Here is a 10215-nt window from a genome sequence, read left to right on the forward strand (position 1 = left end):
GGATTAGTGCCGCCACGGTTTCTAAGAAAAGTTAATGATTGATTTTGTGCTTTGAGGAAGATACGGGGCATGCAATCATCACATTCTTATCAAACGAAATAGTGGATTAGCAATGCCATTTCGACATAGTGAAATCACATAGTGGTATGTAGCATTTTTCTAACTTTCAAGATGCAACTTGCAAGTGAATGTAGCTTTCGTCGATCATCTAATCCAAACGTTTTCTTGTTGTCCAAGGCAGTTGATAAAAAAATTTCTTCCGTCAAGAACTTCTAATAGATACCCATTCGGTAGAACTAGCAGAACAATTTGGATTAGGCTAAACTTATTTGGAAATAAAGTAATTCTCTTTGGGATGGTATACGTCTATCCTCCACGTAAATAACAATTATGGCTGCTGGTAATCAAGAAACAGTACCATTCTTATGAAACCTTTAGTAGCAAAGCTCATAAAAGTTTATAAGTTTAGCCCCATCCCTGTGACTCACCCGCAGGCGGGGGAAGGAAGTGGTCGCAGGGTGGGAGAGTCCCCATTGACCCACCCTCAGAGGGTGGGCATGTCACCAAGGAACTCCATCTGGTAAGAAATATGCTTTTCTTGGTGTTATGATTTGCAGAAACAGATCAAGGAGAATCCCAAACAAAGCTATTGCCACATAATTTAGATTAGAAGTTTATCAGAAGCTATCGTATGTTATAAGGTACTTGAAAGTATTTAAGTAATGTTTTTTCACGCAAAAGTTGTTACTGCTATCATGGTATTCCCAAACATTTCTAAAATGGCAAATATAAATAGAAGAGATCAGAAGGCTGAAGATCTCCTTCATATTTCCCCTGTTGAATGCATTTGCTCTCACGTTACCATGCTGGTATGCAAAGCAAAAACACATGTATGATATCACCAACCTTGGATGCTCTAGTAGCTCTTAGTGTAATGCATCTTCATGCATGTGCTAATAACTGCTAAATCTTGAAGGTTTAAATACCATCACTCCAAATTCAAGTTCAATGTGGTTTGGTTGCCTTCTCAATCTTAAAATAGATCAACAAGTGACGATGCGAACCAAGGGAGCTAGCAACAAGCAAGGCAATTGAATAAATATGGTATAAACAGACTGGTACATAATCTACTGATGTATAAAATAAACCTCCCAATTCCAATCCAACACCAAGAAAATTCAAACTGAAGTTTTTGTTACTAAATCTATTGGTTTCAAGTGGGTACACTTTAGAAATGGAATAACAAGTTTCCTACAGTTAAGCAAACAAAAAAACTTAGTAAACTCATCAACCAGCTTGATTTATCTGAATCTTTTGGTTGAAAGAAGGTATTAGAACTGCCAATTGAACCCATGTCTCCTTCTAAAACTAACCCACTATTAAGGAGATCAAACAACCTAGAAAAAGGGCATTAAGTGATGAAGAAGACAAGGAGAATCATCAATGACTGAAAGAGGAGGACATATTCAGAGATGCCACATTGTTCCATGCAGAAGTCCTGATTCTTTCAATAAGAAAGCTCATTTCCTCACCTTCAAGATATTCAATTGAATAAATATTGCATAGAACGAATACCAGAACACAAATTACCTTGCTCCTTGCCTTACCTTCACAAGATAGTTCCCAATTTCCCTAGTCTCTGACTACTAGGAGAATTGGCTCTGCCCAAAACCAAAGTCACCCATCCTTTCAAACACTTATGGCCTCATCTTCCTTGACTGCTTTTAGCACCGTCCCAAATCTTCTCCCATCTTCGCAAAATTCAGCTATTCTCTTTATTCTTATATATAAAAGTGTATCTGTATATATGTATGCATGTATGTATACAGACAAGCATAATTCAGTTGGAGAAGTATATGGAAGTATGAATAAAGCTAATTCAAGCATGAAATAAGCAAAAAAAAGCATACTGAATTAACATAAACCCTAACAATTCGCAAAGAATCGAAAGATATAACCATGAATTCAACAAAATTGAACATCAAAAAAACAAAAAATTATTGCAATTGAAGATCTGATGACCGATCATTACCACACAGAGAGCGTTTTCTTACAAAAGATCACACACACGAAACGATCCGAATCAATATACAAAAGCATAGACGTAGGCACCACAAAATCCACCAAATTATCCACGAGCGAAAGTACAAAGACCGAGCTCACCTAGTCCGTAGTCGGCTTGTTAAGTCTCACCGCTTGCTATCGTAATCGACGATCTCGGAGTCGGTAACAGACCTGGAGTGCTGCACTATGGACCGTCCGATGGAATTGATCCAGTCCTCCTTCTCCTTCTCTGAGTCGGCGATGAAGTACATGGTCTCGGCCCGGGTGGAGAGCTCGAAGGCGTACTGTTTGTTGAGGACGTCCTCGGCGCCCTTGACGGTGAGGCAGCTGGCCACTGGGATGACGCCACGTGGCGTAGAGACGCGGGTGACAGTGGATTCCTTGAACCAGAAGAGCTTGCCTTGCTTGAGCACGAACCAGCGGCGGCGCCACGTCTTGATGTACTCGCCTTGCTTCATCAGCCACCCGGTGCGCTCTGGGTTCGACCAGAACTCCACGCCGTCGTAGTTATTGGGCTTCTCCGCCTGGCCCGTCGCGGCCCGCCATAGGCTCGCCATTGGACTTTGGGGTTTCCGGGTTCGGGTTAAGAGCGTTGAATGATCGTTGGTGATATGGAAAGGGAATAAAGAGAGAGCTGTCGTGCCGGACAGAATTTTGGGATTATTTTGTTGTTGTATTTTGCTTTATTTGCTTTTAGTTTTAGTTTTTTAGTCTTTATTTTGGATAAATTTATGAATGTACCCGTCAAACTTTGTATATTTGTGAATATGCCCCTTAGTATATTTAACATGAGGTTATTAAAATCAAATCAAGATATATGGTTATGTTTTTTTAGGTATATCATTCTTGGTCTTTGAAATATAGTTCTCACTCAATTTCATATCTAAAACATAAAGAGCATGAATTTCATTCTTAATTTAACCATTCCATCTAAACTAATTACCATACTCTTTACAAAAATTGAGGACCACCTAACTTTTTTACAATTTTGGTCACACTATCAACTTCTATAATGATAATATTAGTTTGATGACAAAAGGACATTAGCAAAATTCAAACTTTTAAAATATAAGAATTAAATTGAAATCTATCATATATTTTAGAGATTAAAAATATAGTTTAGTGTAGAATTAAGGGATTTACTGATGATGTTTAAATGGGAAAATGACAAATAGCAATTTTTTAAGTACTTTTTTTTTTTTTTAAATTACAATTATTAATTTAAGGATTGGTTTTCACTATTACATTATCTTACTTGTATGATAATCGTATAAAAATATATTAAATAGTATTACTCGCATAAAATATACAAAAATGATATAGATGCAATTATGTAATAACTAATATAACATGCTATTGAATCATATGCCACCTAATTACCAATCATCGTAAGCAAGTTTCACACCCCAAATTTTGATCATGAAATGAAAGCAAATTTGTAACACCCAACATTTACATAAATGACCCATTATCAAAATGAGTAGTTATATTTAAGGGGTAGCTCAATCGGCTGTGAACAACGTCTCATGAAGCAGAGGTTACTAGTTCGAATCTCTCGTCTTATTTCCTTGTGTGATATGAAAAAAAAAAAAAAAAAAAAAACAGCTCAATTCTCAGGAACCTTCTGGAATGTGGTAGGCCCAAAAGCCAATGGCTTTTGAATTGGCTTGGACACGTGGGAATGTGGGATTCATTCAGCCTGCGGGAACCCTAATCTCTCACTTTCCCAAATATCACGCCCTTCGCCTCCTTTCACACACCATCTTCTTCCTTGAGTTCCTTCACACCCCTCTGCGCCTAACAAATGGATTGGGAGACCACGGTGCGCGAGTTGCGGCGGACCGGGGGAAGGATTGCCTGGTCCGCCTCAACTCGCGCATGATGGCCTTGCCTCTCTCTGTAGCCCGATTCACGACAACACCTGCTTAGATTTGTGGGAAGCAGAATAAGAATTCACATACCTGAATTCTTCAATTTTGAAGGTAAGAAGTATTACTTTTGAATTACACTGACTTGCGTATGTGATTTGGGATTTTGCATTTCAACTTTTGATTAATTTATTACGAATTGATGAACTGATCAAAGATATTAGGGATTTTGGTTCTTCTTAATGTTCTTTTGGGTCCTAATTCTTTCTCTGAGCTTAAGAATTGCTTGCACCATCAACATGTTTAAAACTAAATTTCCTTTATTGATGTTTGAGATGGGCTTGGGGCTTTGGCTGTTAACTTCGATTGGTAATTGATTAGTAAGAGTAATATTTCAGAACCTGATTTGTATGGATATGCCAAGCATTCACCCCCTATTTCTTAAGATAAGTTGTTTCCCATAAATTGCATTTACACTTTCTGTGGTTTCTATTGGCAACCCTTAGCTTTTATTTCTGTTTAATGCATTGTGATTCAACAATTGTATATTGTAAAAGTTCAGCGGAAAGGGTATCAGATTCCATGGATTTAGGTTTTGTTTGATTCGGCGGAAAACATCTCGACAGAAATTTTCCATAAGAAAACATTGATTACGGTAAAAACATTTCACACTGAAATAGTTAGAAGAAGAAAAAAACTTTAATTGTGTTCAGAAACCTACCTACCACGTGGTAGCCTTTAGTTTGTGGAATGAACATTAGTCAAATCTGCTCTGCTTCAAATGGTCCATTGATGGAGGCTAGAAAAGTCAGATTTTAATATGTCTTTTTAATTGAATATATTAAAAATTAAACATCTCAAAATTTATTCTCTATTCTGAGCTGGGTACTTCTCTATTACGTTCTCTGTTTTGGTACTGGAGTGGCGGGGCCCTTTGTACACCTCATGCCTCATGGGTTTGAAGTCTTAAACAGTAGCTTTTGTCATGGCTGACATCTCATTTTGATACGTGCTTTTTTATATGGGCGGAAAGAGAAAGCGCCAAAAAAAAAAAAAAAAAAAGTGAGAGAAATGTTAAATATTGGATCATGTCATGTCGGCATGGTTAGATAAAAATTAGATGCTTTTACAGTATTTAGTATTTCTTTTTCCTTTTGGTTTGCTGGCAACAACTTGCTGGCAACGTTGTTGGATGAAAGTTGTATACTTTTATAGAATCTGTGTATACTTGTATAGTGATTAGGGGAATGCGATCAAGAAGCCAAGAGAGCTAGCCTTCATGAATTCACTAAGCTTCTTTCCCTTGATTGCGACACTCACAGTCGACCTGGTCCTGGATTATAATAACCTTTTTTCACTTCAAATCATCCACTTGTTTTCTCTTTGCTGCCGGCCCAAAAAGTAAAAAGAATAATAATAATAATAAAAAAAGCAACTTCTCTTTGCTGTTTTAAGTCCAATTGTGATTCATGGATAATCATTTATTCTTTCATTTTTACTTATAAAAAAAAAAGTGATTCATGGATAATCATTTTGCACACTTATTTTACATAGATGACAGTATGATTTTAATATTGATAGCTAGTATCTCTCTGGAGAGCATTGTGGTAGCTTTCATATGAATTCTTCAGATTAAAAAACAGTATCGGAGTGTTACAACTCTCCATGAAGCATCGTATCCTCTGATAGATCAAGAAAGCGACTCCTTGAAAAAAGAAAAAAAAAAAAAAAGAAGAAAAATCAAGAGGTTAGAAGTTAAATTACCTCTAAGTGGGAGTCCTTCAAACTTAGAGGGACACAACCAACAAGAACGTACTCCTCTCTCTATTCTTCTCTTCTCTCTCACTAGGTCTGGGGTGGTTAGAAAAATGCATAGGGAGGGTTTATCCTAAGCCTTCTTGTAGAGCTTCTCCTTGCTGGTACGGTCAAAAGAAATGGTTCCTTTTTTTTAAAAAAAGGTGTATGTGCAGAAACAAAAGTTCGTTGAAAACGTTGAACGTTCTTTGACAATCGTTCAAATCCAATTTCGAACGTCTCTTGACAACGATAGTTTGAATACCTTTAGATTGTCGTAGTGTTTTAAAATAATATTTAAAGGGTCCTTTTAAATAACTTTGAAAGACATTTTATTTATTAGGGAATTTGTAATATTAAAACATGCAAGAAATTGTATAGTAGGGCAATCTTCATTGTTCTATTATATTTCTATTCAAATAGTGGTGTTAATTATGTGGGACATTACACCTTCACTGTAGCTCATTTTAGAAAAATAATTTCAGAATTGAGCTTGGAAGGTACAGATCTATCGATAAGTAAAAGGAACGTCGCCAATAGCTGCCACATGCGCCTCCACGCATTGCTCAAAGTTTTAATTGTGCAGCCATGTGCCGCCACAGTCTCTCAATTGGCCCATTGATTGTGCCATTTGACAGGTCCGACGATGAAGACTCTAGAGCTGCCGAGAACAACTCCATCGAGAGTCCCACGTGCCGCCACACGCTTGGATTTTTTTTTGTTCAGCCATGCACCGCCACAGTTGGCCAATCACTTCGGTGGTTGTGCCATTCGACAGATCTCTCGGCAGCCATTCTAGTACTGCCATGAATCGCCACCTTGAACCTCACATGCTTAGCTTCAAGGTTATGCTGTTGTTTTTTTTTTTTTTTTTTTATTAAAAGGCCAGGAAGGGGCGATCAGTGTAATTTTTTCCCTTGAGCGTGAGTATCGGGGTTCTCACCCGCTGTGGAATGTTCAGTTTGAGTCATAACTACTGTTTGAGAAGGCGAATCATGCACCCACACTTCTATTGAACTCCCATAACGTTTTCTTACGTGCCTCACAAATGCATGCGCACCGCTTTCTCCATGTACTAAATGTGTCATGTGGCTCACACTTTTTACATGTTACATGTGTTCCACACATCTCTAGGCCCAATTTGTCAACCCGATCCAAACTGATTCAATCCAATTTGGCCCAACATTCGACTCGGTCCAACGGGGGTCCAAGCCAATGACCCAATCTTCAACCTAGTCTAGCGGGTTCGGGCCAAACCAGCTCACTGTATTCAATCAATTCCATGGGTTTTGGGCCACACCGACCCATTCAAACAATCCACAAGTTTTGGGCCAAACCAGCCCATTCATACAGTCCACACCCAGTGTCCTTCAACCTCCTCAGACCCAATCCACTGGCCCAGCCAACGGCCGCGCCGCTGCTAACCATTGCCGTCCCTTTGGCGTCTTCTGGTAGCCTATTACTAGCCTTCCACCTCCGTTGGCTCCTTCCACTGCATCCTGCCATCACCGGCCCTCCAACAATCACCTCTGGTAGCATCTCTAGCCACTTTTTGGCAGCCCTTCGACCACTTTCTGGCAGCCTTGTTCAGCCAACTCTAGTAGCTTTCTTCAGTGAAGAACAAAAAATCCAAAACCCTTTCTCTTCTAAACTCAAGTTTAGACGTTGAGTTTGAGAGGGGTGTTAGAAGATTTTATATTCTCCTGTATTCTTTTTCCTTATATGATTTATTCTCTTCCTTACTTGGTCTAAGTTTACTTATTCATTACTCTTAGTCTCTCTATAAATAGAGACTATTGAAGTATACTAAAGATATAGCTCATCACTCTCTATGTCTTTCTGCTTCCAGTCTCCCTCTTCTCTTTTTCATATTCTCATCATATATTTCTACAATAAGAATTAAATTGAAATATGTCTTATACTTTAAAGACCAAAAATATAGTTTAAAATAATAGCTCCTGACATTATTTTCATATATTTTGGTGCGTTACCTGCATATTCTTAAATACATGTTTGTAAGAAAAGAAGTCTTAAACATGTAGATCAAAATTTGGTTTGATTTATTCCAACAAAATACATACTCGCACAAACAGCCAAGCTAATGTTGGGCATTATGAAGGAGACTTTTCTGCAATCTGATCATTTCTTCACAAAGCTCTGTTTTCCTACAAAAGCAGAAGTTGAGTATATTTGCCATGTTGAAACGTTTAGAAAATTTCAGGATACAAGAAACAAAACAACTTTCGCTTTGAAAACAATATTAGAAAAAAAAGATTGAATTAACTAAGGTTACTTGTGAATTTAAATAAGGGGGAAATCCTTGGGCAAATGTTTTGATCCTTATAAGATCACTGGAAACTCTACTTGTGTTGGCAGGTCATCTACCTATGAAGGTCTTGTGCTTGTGGTTTTGAATGAATTATTTGGAAACTTTAGGTTTGAAATTTAAGGCTCAAATATAATACTTAGGACAGACTTTAGTCACTCCATGAATTGTTTATAATAGCTAAACTTTTAAATCAAAGTTTGTAGTACATTACCTTATTTGGTCCTTATCCATGGATCCCAGCCTTCAGAAAGGCATTTTTTATTCGATGTAGTTCCTTAGTGACATCCCCCATATTCATTCTTTCTTTTGGTGATTCTAATGAGCAAGTAAGACTGATCTTGAAAACTGAAAGTAGGCACTTTTGCACATTAGAGTTCATCTGGCTGAGATTCTCAATAAAGATTCTTTCTTCTACTGCCTCAATATCATTGTGATTATTGTCGATGTAGTCATCTTCTTCTGTTGCCACTGTTAATTCATTAACTTCTCTTTTGAAAAGATTTGGATCCACAATTTGCACAAGTTTCTCTGGCAATGCCGTTGTAACAAAGTTATGAAGGTTGAAACCATCTTTAAACATAGGGTCAGTTGGCCTCTTTCCAGTGAACATCTCCAGCACAAATATTCCATAGCTATAAACATCTCCTTGTGTTGATGCCTCACCACCCATTCCGTACTCTGCAATTCATATATTATATATGCACAATTAACATGATAATAATTTCTAATAGTTGTTTAATACGTAATTTAAAAGATTTGGAATTTAATATTTAGAAGTTACATATTTTATTTACTCTTAAAAAAAAAAAGATGACAAATAATGTGTATTTTAAAATTAGGACTAGTGAATTTTTTTTGAGAAATTGGATAATAATTAAAGAGGCCAGTATGAGAATGAGATAAACATAAGTCTTTCCGTAGTGTTTACTTATTTGTTGGACAAGTTCTTTAAACATTTTCTGCTACAATAGCTTCAGTACAAATCTAAGTATTCTTTTTTTATTGGGATTATTGGTGTGAATTATTCTTCTTTTTTACTGTTGGTCTCCTCTTGACCAACATTCATTTTCATATATATATTTTTTTTGAATTTTCACTCGTTGTGCTTTAGATCTTAATCTCAATGTATTCTTATTTAACGATAGAGAAATGCAATTATTTTCACATATTTACGACTAATTCATGACTTGTTTAATAGTAGTTGTCAAAATCCATCTATATATGCAAGCCCTATTAATCTCTATCAAAGCATAAATCTCGTATGTGACCAATATTTCCGAGCAATAAATACAAAAGACCAGAGTTTTCTCTTCAGAAAAGTTGTTCCCACCATTTTTACAGTAGGGTTTACATGTTTTCCTTCTTTTTTTGTATTAATTTGATATATCTAATTGACATGCTATCATAATAAGTATGGAGGGCCATAAGGAAATAAAGTCGAAAATATGAATATGTAGAGCATAGCAAAATGACAGTTGGTGACACTTTCCAACTCTATTCAAATTACGATTTAGAGGATTTACATCGAAGTTATTATATACCTGGAGCAGCATAGCCAATAGTGCCCTTTATTCCAACTGTGCTAGTTTGATTTTGAGAAACATCATTTGTTGTACTGAGAATCCTTGCCAAACCAAAATCACTTACTTTAGCAATCATGTCATCGTCAAGAAGAATATTGCTTGGCTTTAAATCACAATGAATGATTGGTGTTTCACAATGATCATGAAGATAATGTAGAGCATAGGCTACATCGATCGCAATATTTAATCTTTGGAGGAGGTTCAAATATCTTGGTGGACTTTCATTCTCTCTATTTAGGTGCAGCCACTTGTCTAAGTTTCCATTTGCCATAAATTCATAAACGAGAGCTTTGAATTCATTGCCGTTATAGTCCACACTGGAGCAACAAGTTACAATCTTAACGAGATTCCGATGCCGTATATTTCTTAAGGCATTGCATTCAGCCATAAAACTCTTGGAAGCTCCTTTCTGTTGAAGGTTTAATACTTTCACAGCAACCATCATTTTTTCCTGATCAAGAATTCCTTTATATACGGAGCCAAAACTACCGGATCCAATTAAACTGCTTGGAGAAAATCCGTCAGTCGTTTGATAGAGCTCCTTGTATGAAACATTTGAAAGTTGGTTGGTTTTTTG

The 10215-nt window shown here is 36.9% G+C and overlaps 2 protein-coding genes across 2 annotated transcripts in view; both read right to left on the bottom strand.

Annotated features, from left to right (window-relative positions):
- Positions 1-1981: 1981 nt before the first annotated feature.
- LOC132188784 (pleckstrin homology domain-containing protein 1-like) lies at positions 1982-2722 on the bottom strand. Its single transcript, XM_059603322.1, has one exon. The coding sequence runs from the start codon at positions 2619-2621 to the stop codon at positions 2190-2192; it is 432 nt and encodes a 143-aa protein (XP_059459305.1). The 5' UTR covers positions 2622-2722; the 3' UTR covers positions 1982-2189.
- Positions 2723-7665: 4943 nt separating this feature from the next.
- The window catches only part of LOC132188124 (putative receptor-like protein kinase At3g47110), a 4062-nt gene continuing 1512 nt past the window's right edge, over positions 7666-10215 (bottom strand). The window contains exons 2-3 of the mRNA XM_059602527.1: positions 9597-10179; positions 7666-8733 (exon numbers count right to left, since the gene is read on the bottom strand). Coding sequence (XP_059458510.1) covers positions 8279-8733; positions 9597-10179 — 1038 coding nt within the window. The 3' untranslated portion in view covers positions 7666-8278. The remainder of the gene's footprint in view (positions 8734-9596; positions 10180-10215) is intronic.

The sequence above is a fragment of the Corylus avellana genome, chromosome ca7 (assembly GCF_901000735.1).
Source record: "Corylus avellana chromosome ca7, CavTom2PMs-1.0".
NCBI classification, from domain to species: Eukaryota; Viridiplantae; Streptophyta; class Magnoliopsida; order Fagales; family Betulaceae; genus Corylus; species Corylus avellana.